This window comes from Odocoileus virginianus, chromosome 23 (assembly GCF_023699985.2).
Source record: "Odocoileus virginianus isolate 20LAN1187 ecotype Illinois chromosome 23, Ovbor_1.2, whole genome shotgun sequence".
In the NCBI taxonomy this organism is placed as follows: Eukaryota; Metazoa; Chordata; class Mammalia; order Artiodactyla; family Cervidae; genus Odocoileus; species Odocoileus virginianus.
In genome coordinates, this window is record NC_069696.1 from 8,088,957 (window position 1) to 8,112,256 (window position 23,300).

The 23,300-nt window shown below is 40.3% G+C and overlaps 1 protein-coding gene across 3 annotated transcripts in view; it reads right to left on the minus strand.

Annotated features, from left to right (window-relative positions):
* ENTHD1 (ENTH domain containing 1) overlaps window positions 1-23,300 on the minus strand; it is an 87,517-nt gene that overhangs the window by 54,972 nt on the left and 9,245 nt on the right. For all 3 annotated transcript variants that reach the window (XM_070453366.1, XM_070453365.1, XM_070453364.1), the window contains exon 3: window positions 10,896-11,138. In XM_070453366.1, coding sequence (XP_070309467.1) covers window positions 10,896-11,138 — 243 coding nt within the window. The remainder of the gene's footprint in view (window positions 1-10,895; window positions 11,139-23,300) is intronic.

Genomic DNA, 23,300 nt, shown 5'->3' on the forward strand with positions numbered 1-23,300 from the left:
TAGCCAAAAATTAATAATTAAAATGAGCTTATTTTGGACTTGGAGATTCTATAACTAATCCTGGCAAACAGCAGTAATTTGGGGTTTAGATCATCTATGTACTTTCAAGTGATTTAATGAAGGACTATATTATCACTCTTGGAGCATTCAGCAACTTATCCTTGAAATGATATGGATTTAAGTTTTAGACATCCCAGAAGTTGCTGAGGTTCAGTTGCTCAGTCATGACCAACTCTTTGCAATCCCACTGACTGTAGCACGCCAGGCTTTCCTGTCCTTCACTGTCTCCTGAGTTTGCTCAAACTCCTATCCATTGAGTCAGTGATGTCATCCAACCATCTCATCCTAAGTCGCTCCCTTCTCCTCTTGCCCTCAAACTATCCCAGCATCAGGGTCTTTTCCAATGAGTTGGCTCTTTGTATCAGGTGGCCAAAGTATTGGAGCTTTAGCTTCAACATCAGGCCTTCCAGTGAATATTCAAGGTTGATTTCCTTTGATCTCCTAGCAAGCAGTTCAGGGGACTCTCAAAAGTCTTCTCCATCACCACAATTTGAAAGCATCAATTCTTTGGTGGCACTCAGCCTTCTTTATGGTCCAGCTCTCACATCTGTACATGACTACTTTAAAAACCATAGCTTTGACTGTACAGACTTCGTTGGCAAAGGAATATTTCTGTTTTTTAATATGCTGTCTAAGTTTGTCCTAAGTTTTCTTCCAAGGAGCAAGCGTCTTTTAATTTTGTGGCTGCATTCACCCTCCACAGTGATTTTGGAGCCCAAGAAAATAAAATCTGTCACTGTTTCCACTTTTCCCACATCTATTTCCCATGAAGTGATGAGATCATATGCTACGATCTTCGTTTTTTGAACATTGAGTTTTAAGCCAGCTTTTTCACTCTCCTCCTTCACTTTCATCAAGAGACTCTTTAGTTCGTCTTCACTTTCTGCCATTAGAGTGATATCATTTGCATATCTGAGATTGTTGATATTTTCTCCTGGCAATTTTGATTTCAGCTTTTGTGTCTTCCAGCCCAGTATTTCACATGATGTACTCTGCATGTAAGTTAAATAAGCAGCATGACAAAATACAGCCTTGACACACTCCTTGCATGTATATTAGATAATCTTATGGGGCAAGAAGGCAGGCAGAATATAGTGAGTCTACAGAAATCCATTTAGAAATTTTTTTTTTTAGTCTCAGCACAACATTGCCAGTGAAGTGTGTTTAATTAAATTAGGGGATTACACAACATTGCTTTCTGGGTTTTCACAATCAAGTAGAGGGAGAGAATACACAACACACATTTAGCTCCTGAAGTACCTGGTATATCACAAGCTATTTATCAACTGAGACTGTGAAGTCACAGCCAAGGAGGACCAGTATGTGAATGAGAAACCTCAAAGGAAAAAGTGAAGATGCTGCAGGAAGTGATGCTATTGAGTCATTCAAAGATGAGCACTTAGATACCAAGGCTGTAGATACTCAGGCAGAAACGATCGAGAGAGAAGTTACAGATCTCATTGAGCCTGTATCACTGAGATAATACCACAAAGCAGAACTGGTGAAGCTTGTGATACTTCTCAGATAAGATATCAAACTGACGTTCAAACGATCAGACATTAAGAACGCCACTGTGCATTTTGGAGCTGAAACGCTCCGTGAGTGCGCAAATCGTTCTATGTATTATTTAGCATCTAACAGACATTTTGGCTATATATTAATAGTGTCCTTTCAGGTCTAATTGAAGTAAACTAAGTCACTTACCTAACAAAATTAACTTTAAAAAATATGTATTTAGTTATTATTAGCGTTTTGGGGGTGGTGGGTTTTTGTTGCTGCTCTCGGGCTTTCTCCAGCTGTGGTGAGCGAGGGCTAATCTTTGATGCAGCGCTCTGGCCTCTCTCGTTGCAGAGCGCAGGCTGCAGCTGTGAAGGCTTCAGTAGTTGCAGTGCGGAGCCTCAGTAGTTGTGGCTCATGGGCTAAGTTACTCCTTGGCTTGTGGGATCTTCCTGGACCAGGGATTGAACCTGTGTCCTTTGCATCACAAGGCAGGTTCTTAACCACTGGACTACCAGGGAAGCCCCCAAAATTAACTTTTAAAAATGAACAAGTGCATTAATCATAGAAAATGAACAGCTGATAAGGTTTCAAAGCCTCATGGTGATTAAGAGTATCATGAGTTTGGAACCTTAACAATTTTAATATCATGGAACAGACTGATACAAAAGATGCAAGAATAGTACAAAGAATTCTCATCCAGAGCCACCAATTGTTAACATTTTGCTTTATAATTCTTTCTTCATTTATGTACATATCTTTGTCCTATATCCTAAACCTCGAGGCAAAGTCACTGCTGCAGGTTGAGTTCCCAGGAAACAGACTTTGAGACTCAGATCTGTGTGAGAGGGATTCATTAGGAAGCACTCTCAGAAACCACATTTAGAGTAGGGAGGGAGACAGGCCTGGGCCAGGGGAAAAACTGGACTGCAATGGATTTGCGACAGAGGTCTTGGCCAATCCTCCTGGGAGCTCTGGGGCTGGAACAGCTCTTCATAGTTGTCCTGCCTTGAAGCAAGGTGGCTGGCCCATGTCCACAAGTCATTGAAAGTAGGTTCTCTCAGGGATGGGGCAGGACTTTAGGCAGAGAGGTTTTCCTCAGTTTGGGGGAGTTTGAAGAGAAATCAGCCAAGACCCCCTTGGGCGCCAGCTCTCCCAGCAGCTGAGGGAACAAGTGCCTTGATTTTGAAGCGGGAATCTGGGAAACACCATAGCATCCACTACAGACACCACCTCCGTGATTTCACTTCACTATTATAATTACTCACAACAAATGCTTCAGAGGGACAGTTTCTAGAAGCTACCTACATTGCTTATCACTACGTCTTCAAAGTTCCCATGTTGCGGTGGTAAAGCATCTACCTGCCGATGCAGGAGACGCAGCTTCAATCCCTGGATAGTGAAGATCCACTGGAGGATGAAATGGCAACCCACTCCAGTGTCCTTGCCTGGGAAACATCATGGACAGATGAGCCTGGAGGGCTACAGTCCAGCGGAGTCACAAAGAGTCAGACACAACCGAGGGGCTGAGCACACTTGTCTTCAAGCCAGAAAGGGTGCATCAAATTCCTCTCTTGGAACCTGTCCAACTTCTTCTTCTAACACCAGCAAGAGCAGGGTGCCCCAACCCCTGCTCTGTTAGGAACCAGGCTGCACAGCAGGCGGTGAGTAAGCCAGTGAGGCTTCAGCTGCCACTCCCCACTGCTCTCCATCACTCTCATTACTGCCTGAACCATCCCCTCCCCATGGAAAACTGTCTTCCACAGAACTGGTCCCTGGTGCCAAAAAGGTGGAGGATCATTGAGTTAGAGAAAATTCTGCTTATAAGGGGTGCGTGTGATTAGATTAAGCCCACCTGAATATTCCCTTTTTTGACATATAATGTAACATAATCATGGGAGTGATAACTCATCATAATTCACAGGTTATCCTCACATTCAAAAGAGAGGGGATTCAATAAAGGCAAGGGTCATTGAGGTCTATTCACAGAATTCTGCCTACCACAGTAGTCAAAATTACAAACACTTTAAAAAATAGTATTTAATAGTTTGCTCTTTTTTTTCGGTTTAAGAAATCCTTCCCTATTCCAATGTGGAAAAGATATTGTATATTTTCTTCTCAACATTCTGAATTTTTGCTTTTTCACTTTTAAGCCCTTAATTCCTCCAGGATACATTCTTGTGTGGGCTTCCCTGGTGGCTCAGATGGTAAAGAATCTGCCCGAAATGTGAGAGCCCTGGGTTGGGAAGATCCCCTGAAGAAGGGAATGGCAACCCACTCCAGTATTCTTGCCTGGAGAATCCCATGGACAGAGGAGTCTGGTGAGCTACAGTCCATGGGGTTGCATAGAGTCAGACATGACTGACATACACACACACACACACACACACACACTCTTGTGCACAATATGAGACAGAGACCTAATTTCACTTTTTCCAACATGGACAAATTAATTTACTGGTATTGTTAAACAGTTCATACTCTCCCCACCCATGTGAAACACCACCTCTGTCATACACTAAGATAACACAGTTGTACAGGTTTGTTTTCAGGGCTGTATCGTTTGCTCCATTGGCCATGCACCTATCCCTGCATCACTACCACACTGCCATGATCAGAGCTCTTTGTGCCTGTGATCTAGAAAGGCAAGCTCTCCACCTTATTCTTCTTCAGGAACATTTTGGACATGCCTGACCTTCTGCTCCTTTCAGATGAGTTTTGGAATTAGCCGATCAAATTCTATGTTTAAAATCCTTTTGGGACTTTGATTTTAAATGTACTCAATCAGTGATTCTCAACTTGGGGCAATTTTTGTTCCCAAGAGACATCTGACCACATCTGCAGCAGACATTTCTGGTTCTCACAAAAGGAAAGGGTGTGAGATAATAGCATCTAGTGGGTATAGGCCAGAGATAAGGCTCAACAACCTACATTGCACAGGGCGGTCCCCACATCAAGGCGTTATCTGGCTTAAAATGTCAGTATTACCAGGCTTTAGAAACCCTCCACTAAATTTGTGCAGTTTGGAGACAACTGATACTTACCAAGTTTTTAAACTTTCAATAAAAAAAATAGATAGATATATTTCATTATTTAATTAATTTAAATTTTTAGAAGATCCTTGGAGACTTCCCATACCTCTGGTGAGTCCAGAAATGTCTCAGTATATCATTTCTAGTCTTTAATTATTGTGCAATAAATGAGTTTCTTGGAGCTCCTCATAAGTGTTGTTACCAGAAGTAGACCTGAAATACTGTCAGTGAAACTTGGCACTAGCACAATTCCATTTTTATACAATTTCTCTCTAGTTATTCATCTTCATACATATTTGTATGGATGGATGGATAGCAAGATGCCTAGAATTTACATTCATCTGATATTAATTATGGCTATTTCTGAGTGATTGGATTGGAAGTGATTAATTCTTTACAATGGGACTATTTTTTTTTTTACAAGAATAAGGTGATTTTTCTGAAACAAAAGAAGAAAAATAATTGAACTAGAAACAAATATTCTAAGATGTTAATAGTGGTTGGTTTACACAATGAGGTACCATTACACTCCAGTCAGGATGGCTGCTATCCAAAAGTCTACAAGCAATAAATGCTGGAGAGGGTGTGGAGAAAAGGGAACCCTCTTACACTGTTGGTGGGAATGCAAACTAGTACAGCCGCTATGGAGAACAGTGTGGAGATTTCTTAAAAAACTGGAAATAGAACTGCCATATGACCCAGCAATCCCACTTCTGGGCATACACACCGAGGAAACCAGATCTGAAAGAGACACGTGCACCCCAATGTTCATCACACCTCTGTTTATAATAGCCAGGACATGGAAGCAACCTAGATGCCCATCAGCAGACGAATGGATAAGGAAGCTGTGGTACATATACACCATGGAATATTACTCAGCCATTAAAAAGAATTCATTTGAATCAGTTCTAATGAGATGGATGAAACTGGAGCCCATTATACAGAGTGAAGTAAACCAGAAAGATAAAGACCATTACAGTATACTAACACATATATATGGAATTTAGAAAGATGGTAACGATAATCCTATATGCAAAACAGAAAAAGAGACACAAATGTATAGAACAGACTTTTGGACTCTGTGGGAGAAGGCGAGGGTGGGATGTTTCAAGAGGACCGCATCAAAACATGTATATTATCTAGGGTGAAACAGATCACCAGCCCAGGTTGGATGCATGAGACAAGTGCTCGGACCTGGTGCACTGGGAAGACCCAGAGGGATCGGGAGGAGAGGGAGGTGGGAGGGGGGATCGGGATGGGGAATACATGTAAAACCATGGCTGATTCTTGTCAATGTATGACAAAACCCACTACAATATTGTAAAGTAATTAGCCTCCAACTAATTAAAAAAAAAAATAGTGGTTGGTTTAGGGTGGTAGAGGTATAAGCTGCTGTTTGTTTCTTTTTTGTATATTTATTTTTAAATTTAAAAAAAATCACTGCTTAAATGTTCATCAGTGTAAATGTCTTAGTACCAACCACACTTGAACCACACACTCTGCCATTGAGACTGTATGTGATAAAACCACCAAGTAGGCTCTGCATCAACTCTCCATAAATATAAAGTTCACTGTGGGAAAACGCTGGTGGTTTTTCTGTTTGTTTTTAATTTATGTGTGTTTATTTATTTTCGTGGCGGGTCTCCACTGCTTTGCATGGGCTTTCTCTAGTTGAAGCGAGTTGGGGCCACTCCCTCGTTGTGGTGTGTGGGTTCTCATTGCCGTGATTTCTCTTGCTGTGAAGCATGGGCTCTGGGCACACAGGCTTCAATAACTGTGGTGTACTCAGGACTCGTGGTTCACAGGCTCGAGAGCACAGGCTCTATGGCTGTGGTGCACAGGCTTAGTTGCAACACGTGGAATCTTCCCAAACTAGGGATCGAACCTGTGTCCCTTGCATTGGCAGGCAGATTCCTATCCATTGTGCCAGCAGGGAAGTCCCACATGGGTGTTTTTGTTTATTAAAGTAAGACAACTACTTTGAATTCTAACTTTTGGTTCAACAGAAATCATATGCAATTTTTAGAGAAACAGTTCCATGATGTAAGATGTTATTACATTTAACACAGGCCAGAATAATCCTTCTCTGATACAGGTAAAGTTCCATTGCAAAGGCTAGTACCACTAAAGAGCTCTTTATAGAAGACTGGATGATCCACAGAGGTAATGCTTTGCTGGTCTAGTTGCAAGCAATGTCTCTGGTGATAGTTTTTATAATTATTACCTCTAAGAAAAGGCCCTAACTCTGATGCGTACAGCTCAGAAAAGCTGAGTTATCACTGTGCTTTATATAGCTTTCCGTCTTGCCATCAAGCAGCGCTTATCCTCCAGCTCATCTCTTCCTTCAAACAACAAAATCATCTAAACAAAAAATACCCAAGCTATCCACCCAAATTAAAACATGAGGAAAACATCCAGGAATAGGAAAAAAAGAGTATAAGCAGCTATGTGTGTATAACACCTTCTCTAAAGTATCTTTTTTCCCTTGCTAATTCACCACAAAGAAGTGAGGCACAGCTGTTTCAGCTCAGGATCCTAAAGCCAAGGTGTCAGATTTCTAGCAATGCATTCAATTTTACATTTCATTATAACTAAATAATTCAGAAGCATCTTTAAATTCCTTCTGATGGAAATTTACCCTTATGAAACTATAACTTGCCTTCATTTTCTCTGACTCAAATGTTAGAGTCATTTTCGATTTCTGCCTTTCTTCTCCAATATATCATCTATGTATCCATTCCCTCTCTATATTCTATCTTTAAACATTACCTTTTCCTCATTTCAATAACCCTTGAGCGGGTCCTAGATTGAAACAACTGTCTCCTAGAAAACTCCCCTCTAATTTGTAGCTCCTTCATTTCTACACAAAGCAATAAGAATTATCTTCCACCAACAGCTGTTTTCAGTAATAAGAAAGCTAAGTTCTGTGACTAAGCTGAACAGCCCTTCTGTTCTCCAAGGCCTACAATGGATCCTAGTTGCTGGTTGTATCAAACTGAAATTTCCAAATACTGCTCATAAACTGTATTTATAAACTGTGTGGAGTACTCTCAACTATCTGCCCACATTTTTCTACATATAAAATTTATATTTTCTATTCCACTTAATCTGACAACCATGTATTACCATGATTAATTCATTTCTTGTATTCTTTCCCACTATTGTAGGGATTATTTGTTGTCCCCTAAATTTATTCTCTCCTTCTTCCTTAGCAATAGATTTTCTTTTCATCTGGGCACATGGCTGTTATATGAAGACTACATTTCTCAGCCCTTCTAGAAGCTAGGAGCATCCATGTACCTAAGTGCTAAACAATAAGAGTACGTAAGTCAAAACATTACGGGCAATTTTCATAAATGTCCTTAAAGAGAAGGGGCATTCATATTTTCAACCCTTCCTCCTTCCTACTGGCTAGAAGGCAGATGTAATGGCTGGAGGCAAGCAGCCACCTTGGATCATAGAGTGGAAGTTACATGGTGAGTTCAGTGGAGCAACAAGACAGAAAGAGCCCTGACATCATGAAGAGCCATAGAATACCTAGAATACCTAGTTCTGGATTATTTTTAGAAGAGAGAAGTTCTTACTATGTTTACACCACCAGTTTTGTGGCCCTAATACTGTCACTCATGGGTGCCCCTAATTTTAACTGATCCACACATCTCCAGGTTATCATTTGCTGTTTTTCCTGTCCCATTAATAATGCCTCCTAATAAATTTTCTTATGTTCCCCAGGCCCAGCCAAATTATCAGTTTTCTTTCTTCTTTTAAAATATAGTTTCAGATTCAAATGCCTACATGGATATGGTTAGTATTGCTAAGCTTACTTAATCCAATTTCTCTCTTTCGGAACACAAACACACACTTCTATATATCCCCTTTGTATGTATATGATACACAGTGATGGTAAATGAAATTTTTAAGTCATGTAACAGATTTTTTAACAAACTTACTACAGCTTTTATATCTAAAAAGTCATTATTCACTTTAAATCTTCACTACAAATGCACTTCAGTGATGCTGTCATCCACCAAAACTCTTTTTGAACATCTTTTTTTGAAACGGACAGAAAGTCCATCAGTGGATATAACCTCTGTAAGAGCAGAAATACACCTAATTTGTTTACCAGGGCTAGCCAATAGTACAAAGTACGCAGGAACTCAATACATGTTAGTGGTATGAAAAAAAATGAATTGTAGCAAAACATCTTCATTTGCAGAAAGATTTATTTTTTTAAATAGTCAAAAGGTATTCAGAGCTCAGTCTAGCTGAATAGGTTACTTTATGATAGGTTACTATGATAAAGCTGGGACATACCAGTTTGGGTTCAAAAAAAGCAGTGACTATAAGGCAATAAGCTAGATTTTCTTATATGAATCATGAAAATGGCTCAGAGTTGAGCTACTTCTGCAGCAATTTAGGGATTCATCTCCTAAGTTGACGATGAAGGGTGCCAAGCTTTCTCCCGTCTCAGAGCATTTGCACCACTGTTTCCTCTGCCCAAAGATCCCAGATATACCTGGACAGTTCCCTCACCTCATTCAAGTCTCTGTTTAAATCTCTGCCTCCTCCAGAAGAATCTCCCTCATGACCTGACCTAAAATAAAGCCATTCCTGTCCCTCTCTGCCCTGTCACTGCTTCCCTTTGCTTTACAGGACTTGACACTCTCTGACACAGGATTTTACATCTGTTTTATTTATGTGTGTTTAATATCTACCTCTGCCACTAGAATATTTGCTACATGATGAGAGGGGCTTTGTTTTATTCACTGCTATCACACCAAAGTTCTGCTAGATATCCAAATTTCAAATTATAAATTTAATAAATATATTTATAATGAAAGGAAGTAAGAGGAAAGCAAATGGAAGAAGGAAGAACAAAAATGGTAACAGAGAAGTAGCAAAAGGGATGTAGAAACTCTAGGTGAGTCATAATTGGTTATTTCACTCTGTTACTTCATTTTAGGTATCAGTTTGAATTTAAGGCTTCTATGAGAAAATTTCAGAATGTGTCTCTGGCTCTTTCAAGATTTATTTCAAAGGACCAGGTCCCCAAAGAAAGAGGTTCCACTACTTTTTAGAAGTATTTGGTTGGTATTTATTAATACTATTATAACTATAATGCCCACCTCTTTTACTATCTTTCAACTGCCCAGTCCACACCAGTACAAACGGAGTGAACATTTGAGAACTCTTGACTTGTCAGAATAGTATTATACTTTAACAATTTTTAGCAGGATTGTTTTGTATTGGCATTAATATTAACATTTTAAATTTTCAATATTTAACTGATACCTGGAATGTCTCTCTTTCAATATCTTGCTTAATATAGTTACATGATAAAGCTGGGAGGCAGGCCTTTGAAAATGCTTTCATCTATGTGCTCCTATATGTATGCAACATATATATGTAACATATGTAACATGCATATATATATATGCAACATAACATATGTATATGTTACTCCTACTATGCCCCTCACTATGGCACAAAGTGTAGCTGCTTTCAAGGGCCAGTTACCTAGGTCACATTTCACTAATATTTTTGCTTCTTCAAACTGTCCATTCTTTACACAATTTATTAACAGGATTTATATTGGATAAGTTAGAGCAAAATGGCATTCCTTTGTTGTTGTTTAGTCGCTAAGTTGTGTCCAAGTCTTTTTGACCACATGGACTGTAGCCCGCCAGGCTCATCTGTCCATGGGATTTCCCTTTATGTTTCAGCAAATTCAGTAGAAAAGATAACTGCCTTTTCTTTCTGATTTCTATTAAAACACTATAAATAAGTGCCTTCTTTTCTAAGAAGAACTACTTTTCAGTGGTCCAGATTTAAAGTTTTAGGTAAAGGAAACGGTTATTTAACACAGGGAACTTTCCTAGAAGAGTTTTAGAGCATTCTTAGAATTTGGAGGCACATTTTTAAATGTCAATGTCTTGATTTGTAGGATCGAAGAATGCAAATGTGTGCACACACAGACCCCAAGTCTCCAAACACAGTTCTCCTTCATCTCCAGTTATGATTAACATCTTAAAACTCAATCAGGATGCCAAATAGGGTAGTACTAGTTTAATACCTTTAAAGCTCAAAAATACTTTATTTGAATCCCAGATAACTTCATTCAGAAACAGTCATTAAATTTTCTACTGAACAGTATCCTTCATCACTGTTGTCTACACTATGATGTCTAATGTAACAGTACTACTAATATAGCATTAACACTTCAATACTAAAACCCAATGTTTTCTACTTTTTAGTTGTTCTTAAATGATATCTATTGCACTTTAGGCCAATGCCCATTATACGTACTTTTATTATGTAGCCGTGCAACGTTAAGAAGCTTATTCTTCTTCTCTGAAACAGGAATTTCTGGTGTGGGGGCAGAAGCACACGCTGTCGGTGAGTTACCCGTACCGGGTAATCTTTCAGGAAATGTCACCGAGTAGGAGGTACGCCGTCTAGTCCGACACGCTACCTCCCTCTCTCTATGTAGCAACTGTTCGTCCATCAGCAACGCTATAACTTGTTTTGATTTTTCCCGGATATAATAACCTGAAAATACATTAATTGGCTTAGAAAATTTTAATTAAGGCTACCATAAACTTTTATTCTAAGAAAAAATAAGCCAAGTGTAAAAACCTTTAGCAAATGTAGAGAGAAATCCAAATTTCATTAGAATTGTCAACGACTATACTCCTATTCTTACACTCTGAAGAAGTAAGCATATGATGAAATCACATCATACACTGGCATTACATTTTTCATCTTAAACATGCTATTGGATTTTTCTTTTGAAAGCACTACATTATTTATTTCATTTTTCAAATTGGCATTAAGCACTACCTAATACTGTACTATATAGGTGTCGGTTTACTTGTTTATTGGTTTCTCACCTAGAATATAAGCTCCATGAGGGCAGAGACTCTTTAGTGTCTAGAAGAATGATTGGCACACAGTAAGTGAAAGTGAAAGTCCCTTAGTTGTGTCCAACTCTTTGCGACCCCATGGACTATACAGTCCATGGAATTCTCCAGGCCAGAATACTGGAGTGGGTAGCCGTTCCCTTCTCCAGGGGATCTTCCCAACCCAGGGATTGAACCAAGTCTCCCACATTGCAGGTGGATTCTTTACCAGCTGAACCACAAGGGAAGCCAAAGAATACTGCAGTGGGTAGCCTAACCCTTTCTCCCACAGATCTTCCTGACTCAGAAATCAAACTGGGGTCTCCTGCATTGCAGGCAGATTCGTTACCAACTGAGCTATCAGGGAAGCCCATAGTAAATACTTAATGAATATTTATTGAGTGAACGAATCAATAAAGGAGAAAATTACCAAAAAGTCTCCATTTTCTTCTTGATGCAGTGCAAATGGAGCCAGACAGATGAAAAATACTGGTTGCCACTTTACAACTTAGCTGCCTGAGAAAGTTATTTGGCCTGAAATAATTTCTTAGAACCTTCCTAATTGGAAAAGGTTTAAAGTAGAAATTATGGGGCAGATATGGAACATTCTACTCGGAGTCTGCATGGATGGGTGGCTTTGAGGACAGCTGCAACAGCTCAAAGGGAGAAGCAAGTACCCTGAGCAGAATGTCAAACACAAGCATGAGGGGCTTCTCCCCACAGCCTCAGGGCTCCTTCCTGAGGAGCAGCCTGCAGCATCAGGACAGTGGGGCCACAGCACTTCACAGAAAATTGGGAAGAAATCATCCTGAAGTGAACTTCCCATTCAAGGATGCCCACTGCCCTAGCCACCTCCCATCATCCCCAAGATACTGGAGAGTAGGAACCTGGATATTTTAAAGGATCAGGGTTAAAAGTGAAAAGATCCAAGAACCCAATAAACCTGCTTCAATGATGAGGTAAATAATAACAATAGTAATAAGATGGTATCTACTTACTTCTTACCAATACATTTTCGAAAAGGATGAGTCCATAGTACTAAAATATACTGGGCTTCCCTGGTGGCTCAGTGGTAAAGAATCTGTGTGCCAATGCAGGAGACATGGGTTCGATCCCTGGGTTGGGAAGATCCCCTGGAGAAGGAAATGGCAACCCATTCCAGTATTCTTGCCTGGGAAATCCCATGGACAGAGGAGACTGGAGGGCTACAGTCCATGGGGTCACAAAAGAGTAGGACATGATTTAGCACCTAAAGAACAACAAACTAAAATAGAATAGTACTGAAAATAGTTAGGCAGCAACCGCTTCGTGTTTGAAAAAAGGGAGAATAGTGAAGGGGACTGAAGAGGGGGAGAGAGAAGCAGGGAAGGAGAAAGAGACAAAGAGAAGAGAGGAAGGAGAGAGAAAAGAGATTCTCTGAAATAGGGAATTAAACTACGCAACAGATCAACAGCCAGATACTACATAAGACCTACCAAGATGGAAAGCTTGTTAGTTGAGGTGAAGGTTAAAACAAAAACAAAGCTATATACCATTTCATTGGGAATCTTTTGGTTCTTAGTGACAGAACCTCAATTTGAACTTGCTGTGGGGAAATCAGGGGTTGCAACTGGGCTACAGATATAAACGAATAAACACTAGAAAACTGCTGGCACCCTCACCCAACCACCTCTGCTTCCTTCTGGGTAATGCCTTTTCTCTTCTTACAGGTCCGCTTCTTCAATCTGGATGTGGAAAAGGCCACAGACAGCTCCACATTCACTCCTCAGGCTGTGTCACCTGAGAAGTCTCCTTCTTCATTCATTCAAATTTGAAAATTCTAGGAGAATGACACTGAGTGGCCCAGCTTGAAAGTCACCTACTTGTCACCATGGCCAGAGAGTAGGATGCTACCATTGGCAACCCCCATTAGAAAGACACAGTGGATTAAAATGAGTGAAATAATGCTATTTGCAGCAACAATGATGGACCTAGAGAATGTCATACTGAGTGAAGTCAGTCAGACAGAGAAGGAGAAATACCATTTGGCATCCCTTATATGTGGGATCTAAAGAGAAATGATACAAACAAACTTATGAAACAGAGACTTATAGACTTAAGAGAAGAAAATTATGGTTGCTGGGCTGGGGTAGGGGGGAGAATGGGAGAAGGGAGAGTTAGGGAGTTTGGGATGGACATGTACACATTGTAACATTTAAAATGGATCACCAACAAGGACCTACTGTATAGCACATGGAACTCTGCTCAATGGTATGTGGCAACCTGGATGAGAGGAGGGTTTGTGAGAGAATAGATACATGTATATGCATGGCTGAGTCCTTTTACTGCTCATCTGAAACTATCAAAACATTGTTTGTTAATTGGCTTTACCCCAATACAAAAGAAAAAGTTTTTTAAAAAATCCTTAAACTTTGTACCCATATGAAATGATGGACATTCACTAAACTTACGGTGGTAATCATTTAATGATGTATGTAAGTATACTGTATATCTTAAACAGTGCTTCTGGCAGGCGGGTTCTTTACCACTAGTGCCACCTCAGAAGTCCCATACGTCAAATACATCTCAATAAAACTAGAAGAAAAAATTGGAAAAAAAAAAAAAAAGACACAGTGGAGTGAGAGGAGGGTCAACAGGATAGAAAAATGAATGAGGGAAAAGCCAGTATGAATAATCCTCCCAAACTCAAAGGATGAGAACATGCAAATCTCTAGATCAACTATGCAACAGGCAGTTCTCAAGGACGTTAACTTATGCAGTCGTTTAACCGTTTCCTGTACACTTTAAGTTTCAGGAAATATTCTAAGTAGTGGGGGCACTGGTGAGGAAAAGACACACAAGGTCCCTTATGAAGATAATTTCAGATAAAAATTCATGTTTTACAGGAAATGAAGAAGAGAGATGTACTAACACCAATTCAGGATGCAGTCAAGGAAGGTCTTACTGAGGAAGTTACATATAAGCTGAGGCTTAAACAGCAAGAGAAAGCCAGCTGCACAGACCTGCATGCAGAGAGCTCCTGGCCAAGGGAACAGCCCAGATTTCGCTTTTTCAGGAAAGCCTCCTACTGAGAGATAACAACCCCTTTCCACCTTACCCTACACATACCTCAGGGCCTCACTGGTGACATTAGGCCCTACCTTCACACACTCACTGGAGAAGGAAATGGCAACCCACTCCAGTACTCTTGCCTAGAAAATTCCATGGACGGAGGAGCCCGGTAGGCTCCAGTCCATGGGGTCGCAGAGTTGGACATGACTGAGCAACTTCACTCACTTTCACTTTCACACACTCACAGCACCAACACTTGTCTTTCAGAGGCTTCCACGGTTTGTAACTGTCTGGGTGATAAATGTCTCTTTCCTCCATTAGAGTACAGTATCCATGAAGGCCAAAACTATCCTTGTTGCTTAAGAGAAACTTAAGAAACATTTGTATGTTTCACAAGTTGGAAACAAGATTGCTGGGAGAAATATCAGAAACCTCAGAAATGCAGATACCACCACCCTAATGGCAGAAAGTGAAGAGGAACTGAAGAGACTCGATGAAGGTGAAAGAGGAGAGTGAAAAATCTGGCTTGAACCTCAATATTAAAAAAACTAACATCACTTCACTTCATGGCAAATGTTGTTCACTTCATGGCAAATGTTGTTCAGTCGCTCAGTCGTGTCCAACTCTTTGCAACCCCATGGACTGCAGCATGCCAGGCTTCCCCCAGGCTTAACCCACTAAGTCACGGGGAAGCCCAGTCTATACAGTGAAAGAAATCAAATTGTCATTGCCTCTAGGAAAAAGGGAGGACTGGAAAGAGTAATAAAGGAACTTTCTGGGATGATGAAAATGTTCTTTGAGTGGGTGATGGATATGTTTATCAACATTCGCCAAACTGTACACTTAAGATATGTGTGTTTTAGAGTATATAAATTATATCTCAATAAAGCACTATAAGCATTAAAGATATACTTTAAAAATAATTTATAGTAAAGAAATGGAAAATATTGTTATTAAAGGAGTCAGTTATCGTTTTTATATTTTTTATATTCCTAAAAGAAAGTCAAATGCTATAAATTTGCTGAAAGTATAAATATATAAAGGTATTAATCATCCATTCACCAAATACCTATTGGGTGATCCTACACCCAGGCATCGTACTAAATACTAGGGACACTATTACCACCCTTAAGAAATTCAAGTTTGGGGAACTTCCCTGGTGGCTCAGTGGTTAAGGATCTGTCTTCCAATGCAGGGTACATGGGTTTGATCCCTGGTCGGGGAACAATGATCCCACGTGCATTGGGGCAACTGAGCCTGCGCGCCACAACTACTGGAGCCCACGTGCTGCAATGAAGATCCCAAGAGCCACAATGAAGACCCAACACACCAAAAATAAGGAAATAAATATTTTTTTAAAAAGAAAAGAAATTCAATTTTGTCAGGGATACAGACACGGCCATCAGTGTGCTCTGACAGAGGTATACAGACACTGGACACAAAGGAGAGAACGGTACACTCTCCCCGAGGATGTCAGGAGATTCAGGACTCTTGAATCAACTATGGAAACATGGCATCTTTTCTGATGAGTTTGAGCCTTACGTGTAATGGGCCCTAAGTCAAAGATAAAAGAAAACTGGCCAGTCATGCCAGCTGTATCGAGTTACTTGCCCAAATTAGTTATACTTGAGTGAAGGATTTTTGTTTTAATTGGAGGATAACTGCTTTACAATATTGTGTTGGTCTCTGTCTTACATCAACATGAATCAGCCATAGGTGTACATATGTCCCCTCCCCCTTGAATCTCCCTCCCACCTCCCACTCCATTCCACCCCTCTAGGTTGTCACAGACCACCAGATTTGAGCTTCCTGCGAGTGAAGGACCTTTTAAGCCATGAGAGCTACAAGTAAAGAGTATAAGGGGTACATTTCTCATACCATGCATAAGTACCTAGTATAAGTACCTATTACTTATACCATTTCTTATACATTTCTTGACCTAAATAACTCTGAAACATGCAACAAAGGATAAACTGCTCAGCTGCTGCTCCAGATTAGTGAACAGAGCTAGTTCAGTTCTTAGGTCCTTCATATCTGCTATGTGTAACTAGTTAAATGCTTGGTCAAGTCTGGAGACATACACATGTTGACAAGACAGAGTAGAAGTGTTACGAGCATCAGGAGGAATGGGGATAATATCATTCATTCATTCACCAACACACTGCAGTAGTTAAGAACATGGATTCTGAAATTGAAACACCTAGATTGTAATCCTGGCTCTGTCACTAACTAGCCATGTGCAAAAGTAATTGCAGTTTTGCATTGTTGAAAGTTGCTGTTTGATATTGGAATATAGTCTTAAATAAATGTGGTTATGTTTCAGTTCAGTTCAGTTCAGTCGCTCAGTCGTGTCCAACTCTTTGCGACCCCATGAACTGCGATACGCCAGGTCTCCCTGTCCATGACCAACTCCCAGAGTCCACCCAAACCCATGTCCATTGTGTTGGTGATGCCATCCAACCATCTTATCCTCTGTCGTCCCCTTCTCCTCCTGCCCTCAATCTTTCCCAGCATCAGGGTCTTTTCCAGTGAGTCAGCTCTCTGCATCAGGTGGCCAAAATACTGCAGTTTCAGCTTTAACATCAGTCCTTCCAATGAACACTCAGGACTGATCTCCTTTAGGATGGACTGGTTGGATCTCCTTGCAGTCCAAGAGACTTTCAAGAGTCTTCTTCAACTTCACAGCTCAAAAGCATCAATTCTTCGGCACTCAGCTTTCTTTATACTCCAACTCTCACATCCATACATGACTACTGGAAAAACCAAAGCCTTGACTAGACGGACCTTTGTTGGCAAAGTAATGTCTCTGCTTTTTAATATGCTGTCTAGGTTGGTCATAACTTTCCTTCCAAGGAGCAAGCATCTTTTAATTTCATGACTGCAATCACCATCTGCAGTTATTTTGGAGCCTAGAAAAATAAAGTCAGCCACTGTTTCTACTGTATCCCCGTCTATTTGCCATGAAGTGACAGGATGGGATGCCATGATCTGTTTTCTGAATGTTGAGCTTTAAGCCAAATTTTTCACTCTCTTCTTTCACTTTCATCAAGAGGCTCTTTAGTTCTTCTTCACTTTCTGCCATAAGGGTGGTGTCGTCTGCATAATCTGAGGTTATTGATATTTCTCCCAGCAATCTTGATTCCAGCTTCTGCTTTCTCCAGCCCAGCATTTCTCATGATGTACTCTGCATATAAGTTAAATAAGCAGGGTGACAATATACAGCCTTGACATACTCCTTTTCCTATTTGGAACCAGTCTGTTGTTCCATGTCCAGTTTGAACTGTTGCTTCCTGACCTGTATACAGGTTTCTCAAGAGGCAGGTCAGGTGGTCTGGTATTCCCCTCTCTTTCAGAATTTTCCACAGTTTATTGTGATCCACGCAGTCAAAGGCTTTGGCATAGTCAATAAAACAGAAGTAGATGTTTCTCTGGAACTCTCTTACTTTTTTGATGATCCAGAGGATGTTGGCAATTTGATCTCTGGTTCCTCTGCCTTTTCTAAAACCAGCTTGAACATCTGGAAGTTCACGGTTCACATATTGCTGAAGCCTGGCTTGGAGAATTTTGAGCACTACTTTACTAGTGTGTGAGATGAGTGCAATTGTGCAGTAGTTTGAGCATTCTTTGGCATTACCTTTCTTTGGGATAGGAATGAAAACTGACCTTTTCCAGTCCTGTGGCCACTGCTGAGTTTTCCAAATTTGCTGGCATATTGAGTGCAGCACTGTCACAGCATCATCTTTTTTTAATTTTAATGTGCATTTCTTGCTTTATGATTTTTTGCTAATGACTTATTACTTGCTCTGTATTTTATATGTATTTTAGACTATGAAAATGATGTTAGACAAAAAGCAAATTTGAGCAATTTCTTCATTCAAGTTCAAAATGGGTCATAAAGCAGAAGAGACAACTTGCAACATAAGCAACGCATCTGAACCAGGAACTGCTAATGAACATACAGTACAGTAGTGATTTGAGAAGTTTTGCAAAGGAGACAAGAGCCTTGAAGATGAGGAGTGTGGTAGCTGGCCATCAGAAGTTGACAACAACGAACTGAGAGCAATCATCAAAGCTGATCCACTTACAACTACATGAGAAGCTGCCAAAGAACTCAGCATTGACCATTCTACAGTCATTTGGCATTTGAAGCAAACTGGAAAGGTGAAAAAAGCTCCATAAGTGAGTGTCTCGTAAGCTGACCAAAAATGAAAAAAAAATCGTTTTGAAGCATCTTATTCTCTTATTCTATGCAACAACAGCTAACCATTTCCCAATCAGATTGTGGCATTCAATGAAAAGTGGATTTTATCCAACAATTGGCGACGACCAGCTCAATGACTGAACCGAGAAGAAGTTCTAAGCACTTTCCAAAGCCACATTTGCACCATAAAAAGGTCATGGTCACTGTTAGGTGGTGTGCTGCCAGTCTGATCCACTGCAGCTTTCTGAATCCCAGTGAAATCATTAACTCTGAGAAGTATCAATGAGATACACTGAAAACGCCAACGCCTGCAGCCAGCACTGGTCAGTAGAATGGTTCCACTTCTCCACAACAACACCTGACCGCACGTCACACAAACAATGCTTCAAAAGTTGAATGAATTGGGCTACAAAGTCTTGCCTCATCCACCATATTCACCTGACCTCTCGCCAACTGACTGACACTTCTTTAAGCATCTCAAAGCTTTTTGCAGGGAAAATGCTTCACAACCAGCAAGAGGCAGAAAACACTTTCCAGGAGTTCATCAAATCCTGAGGCACAGATTTTAAAAGTCATGTATTTATTTTAAATGTTTTGAGATAAACAATTTGACTCATTGCTTTAAATTTACTTCACCTGAAAAGCTGTCTGGAGGTTGAAGAAAACCATATTGAGAACATTATTTGAAAACGTTAACGTACTATTTGCAAGTAAGTTTCTCTCATTTCCCACTTTTTCTGACTTCTCAACTTTTTCCCCAGTAGTATCACTATTATTAATCACTGAGCATGCTCTTTGTGATAGGCACCATTGTAACGTTGAAGATGAAGCCTGGACAAAACAGACACAGAATGTTCCTGCCCTTATGAAACTTACTTTCCAGCGGAGAAGATAAATCATAAATAATAAGATAAAACATTCCAACATCTGATAAGAAATATCATGAAGAAAAAGAAAACAGAAGGTGCAAAACATATCAGTGCCAAGAGTGGGCAGGGCTGCTTTTTTGTAAATAGGGTAGATCTAGAAGCCTGCATGGGCTTCCCCAGTAGCTCAGCGGGTAAAGAATCCACCTGCAATGCAGGAGACCCTGGTTTGATTCCTGGGTTGTGAAGATCCCCTGAAGAAAGGATAGACTCCCCACCCCAGTATTCTTGGGCTTCCCTGGTGGCTCAGATGGTAAAGAATCTGCCCACAATGCGGGAGACCTGGGTTTGATCCCTGGGTTAGGAAGATCCCCTGGAGGAGGGCATGGCAACCTAGATCAGTATTCTTGCCTGGAGAATCCCCATGGACAGAGGCTACAGTCCATGGGGGTCACAAGGAGTCAGACACGACTGAGTGACTCAGCACAGCACAGCACAGAAGCCTGCACTAATAAGATGACTTTTTGAGCAGAGATCTGAAGGATACAGAAAGCACTGCAGGTATCTGAGGACTCCAGGCAAAGAAAACAGCAAGTATAAAGACCATGGAGGAAAAAAAAAGAGTTTTTTCTATAATATCTTCTACTTTTATCTTTTCTCTGGTCTCTTCTTGATAACCTGTATCTAGGGTATTATCCAGCTATAGATTACTTGGGTCACAATTTTTCCTAGATTAATTTCTCCCTACAGACTTCACTCTGCTTTTTTTCTTCTCTGACTGAACAAAATCATTCTTACCAATCAGTTTTTCAAGGATCACATTCCTTTCTTCAAGTCTTTTGCTATTTTTATGACTTCCATTCAATGAAATTTTACCGATCATTTAACATATGATATATACCCTCAGAATTTAGATAAGGACAGATATACATAGTAGATAAGATACACTATAAAAAATACCACTCTGATATTATGCAGAAACTGCTGTAGCAATTATTCCTGCCCAGTGAAGCTAGGAAGAGAGTTGGGGGGTACAAAGGAAGAGGCTTCTGAGCTAGGATCTGAAGACCAAATAGGAGTTCAAAGAGCAGATATCAAGGAAAGAACATTACAGGGAAGAAGAAACATCTTAAGTACAAGTAGAGGTGTATAAGCAAATAATATATCAGGATTGCTTGGTGATACAATTCACTAGATTGAAAACTAAAGAAATGAGTAGAAAGGTAGATTGGGAACACATTAACAGTCCTGACATCATCATGAGAACCAGTCGTTTTGAACTATTTCAACAGCACATCTCGTCAATAACAAAGTTTTACACATGTATCCACCCCCTAAATATATATATATATACATATATATATATATTTATTTATGTATGAATTATCTCAATAGCTACTGTTCTAATATGTTACACTCACTAGAGAACAAACACAAAAATAGAAGTGTATAAAACATAAAATAAGTAATATTTTCCCCAATGCAATAGTTTTTCATTAATTAATATTTATTAAATTAGTAGTGTGCACCAATATTATCAATCGATAACTAATATGCCTTCCATAATCAACAAATGAATATGCAGTTGACCCTTGAACAACATGGGTTTGAACTGCGTGCATTCACTTAAATGTAGACTTTTTTTTTAAGAAATATGTACTATGATACTACACAATCCACTGCTGAGTGAACCTGAGAATGTGAAACTGAAAATAGGTTATAAAGTTATGTGCAAATTTTCCACTGTTCATTGGAGGGGAACAGTGTCAGCGCCCTAACCCCCAAGTTGTTCAAGGGTCAACTGTAGTATGCGTCTGCTGACAATTCAGTTCTAACTTGCCTTTTTTTTTGCTGTCTTGATGCTAACAAAGTGAGTTTTTATAAAGTCCAACACAGCAGAGCTGTACTTCTTTAATCCTAAACTCAAACGTTAAGTAATCTGAAAGACAGTGTATTCAAACATAACCATACATATGATACTTTGTACATATAAAAGGTATAAATGAATAAATAGATTTTCCTGTATATTGATAATTGCATACTTATCTACTTTACCTCTCAAAATAGCTCATAAGCTCTTCAAAGCAATGGCTGACCCTCTCTTTCCATTTAAAAAGATATTATCATAGTGGTAAATACAGTAATAACATAGTCATTTTGTGAAGTACAAAAATGATTATACCCCATTCATCATTATCCAAAAAATTATGCCTTTTTAAAACCTAACTCTTGGGGAAAAACAAATATATACTCCAGGTGGCGCTAGTGATAAAGAACCTGCCTGCCGATGTAGGAGACAAAAGAGACCCGAGTTCGACCCTTGGGTCAGGAAGATCCTCTGGAGAAGGGAATGGCAACCCACTCCAGTATTCTTGCCTGGATAATCCAATGGACAGAGAAACCTTTCTATAGGGTCACAAAGAGTTGGACGCAACTGAAGCAACTTAGTACACACACAACGCATATATGTGGAACCTAGAAAGACGGTACTGATGAAATTATTTGCAGGGCAGCAGGACTTCCCTGGTAGCTCAACTGGTAAAGAATCCGCCTGCAACGCAGGAGACCCCAGTTTGACTCCTGGGTCGGGAAGGTCCGCTGGAAAAGGAATAGGCTACCCACACCAGTATTCGTGGGCTTCCCTGGTGGCTCAGCTGGTAAAGAATCTGCCTGCAATATGGAAGACCTAGGTTCGATCCCTGGGTTGGGACGATCCCCTGGAGAAGAGAATGGCTACTCACTCCAGTATTCTGGCCTGGAGAATTCCATGGACTATTCCACGGGGTCACAAAGAGTCGGACATGACTGAGGGACTTTCACTGCAGACACAGACATAGAAAACAGACTTATGGACATGGGGGTAGGAAAGAAGAAAGGAAGAGGGTGGGATGGATGCAGAGAGTAACAGCTATGGCTTTTCCAGTGGTCACGTACGGATGTGAGAGCTGGACTAATAAGAAAGCTGAGCACCAAAGATTTGATGTTTCTGAACTGTGGTGTTGGAGAACACTCTTGAGAGTCCCTCGGACTGCAAGGAGATCAAACCAGTCAGTCCTAAAGGAAATCAACCCTTAATATTCATTGGAAGGACTGATGCTGAAGCTGTAGCTCCAATACTTGGGCCACCTGATGTGAAGAACTGACTCACTGGAAAAGACCCGAATGCTGGGAAAGATTGAAGGCGGGAGTAGAAGAGGATGTCAGAGGATGAGTTGGTTGGATGGCATCACCGACTCGATGGACATGAGTTTGAGTAAGCTCCAGGAGTTGGTGATGGACAGGGAAGCCTAGTGTGCTGCAGTCCATGGGGTGGCAAAGAGTTGGACACGACTGAGCGACTGAACTGTATTGAACTGAACTAAACACAGAAGCTTATATTACCATATGCAAAATAGAGAGCCAATGGGAATTCGCTGTATGACTCAGGCAACTCAAACCGGGGCTCTAACACCCTAGAGGGGCGGGACGGGGGGAGAGACGGGCAGGAGGTTCAAGAGGGAGGGGACATATATACACCTATGGCTGATTCATGTCTCTGTTTGGCAGAAACTAACACAATTCTGTAAAATTGTTATCCTTCAATTAAAAAATAAATTTAAAATTAAAAATAAAGAGTGAACGTCTGTAATTCTGAATCATCTCCTTAAAGAAAAAAATAAACCTAACTCTTAGGCTCGCAAAATTTTAATTAGTA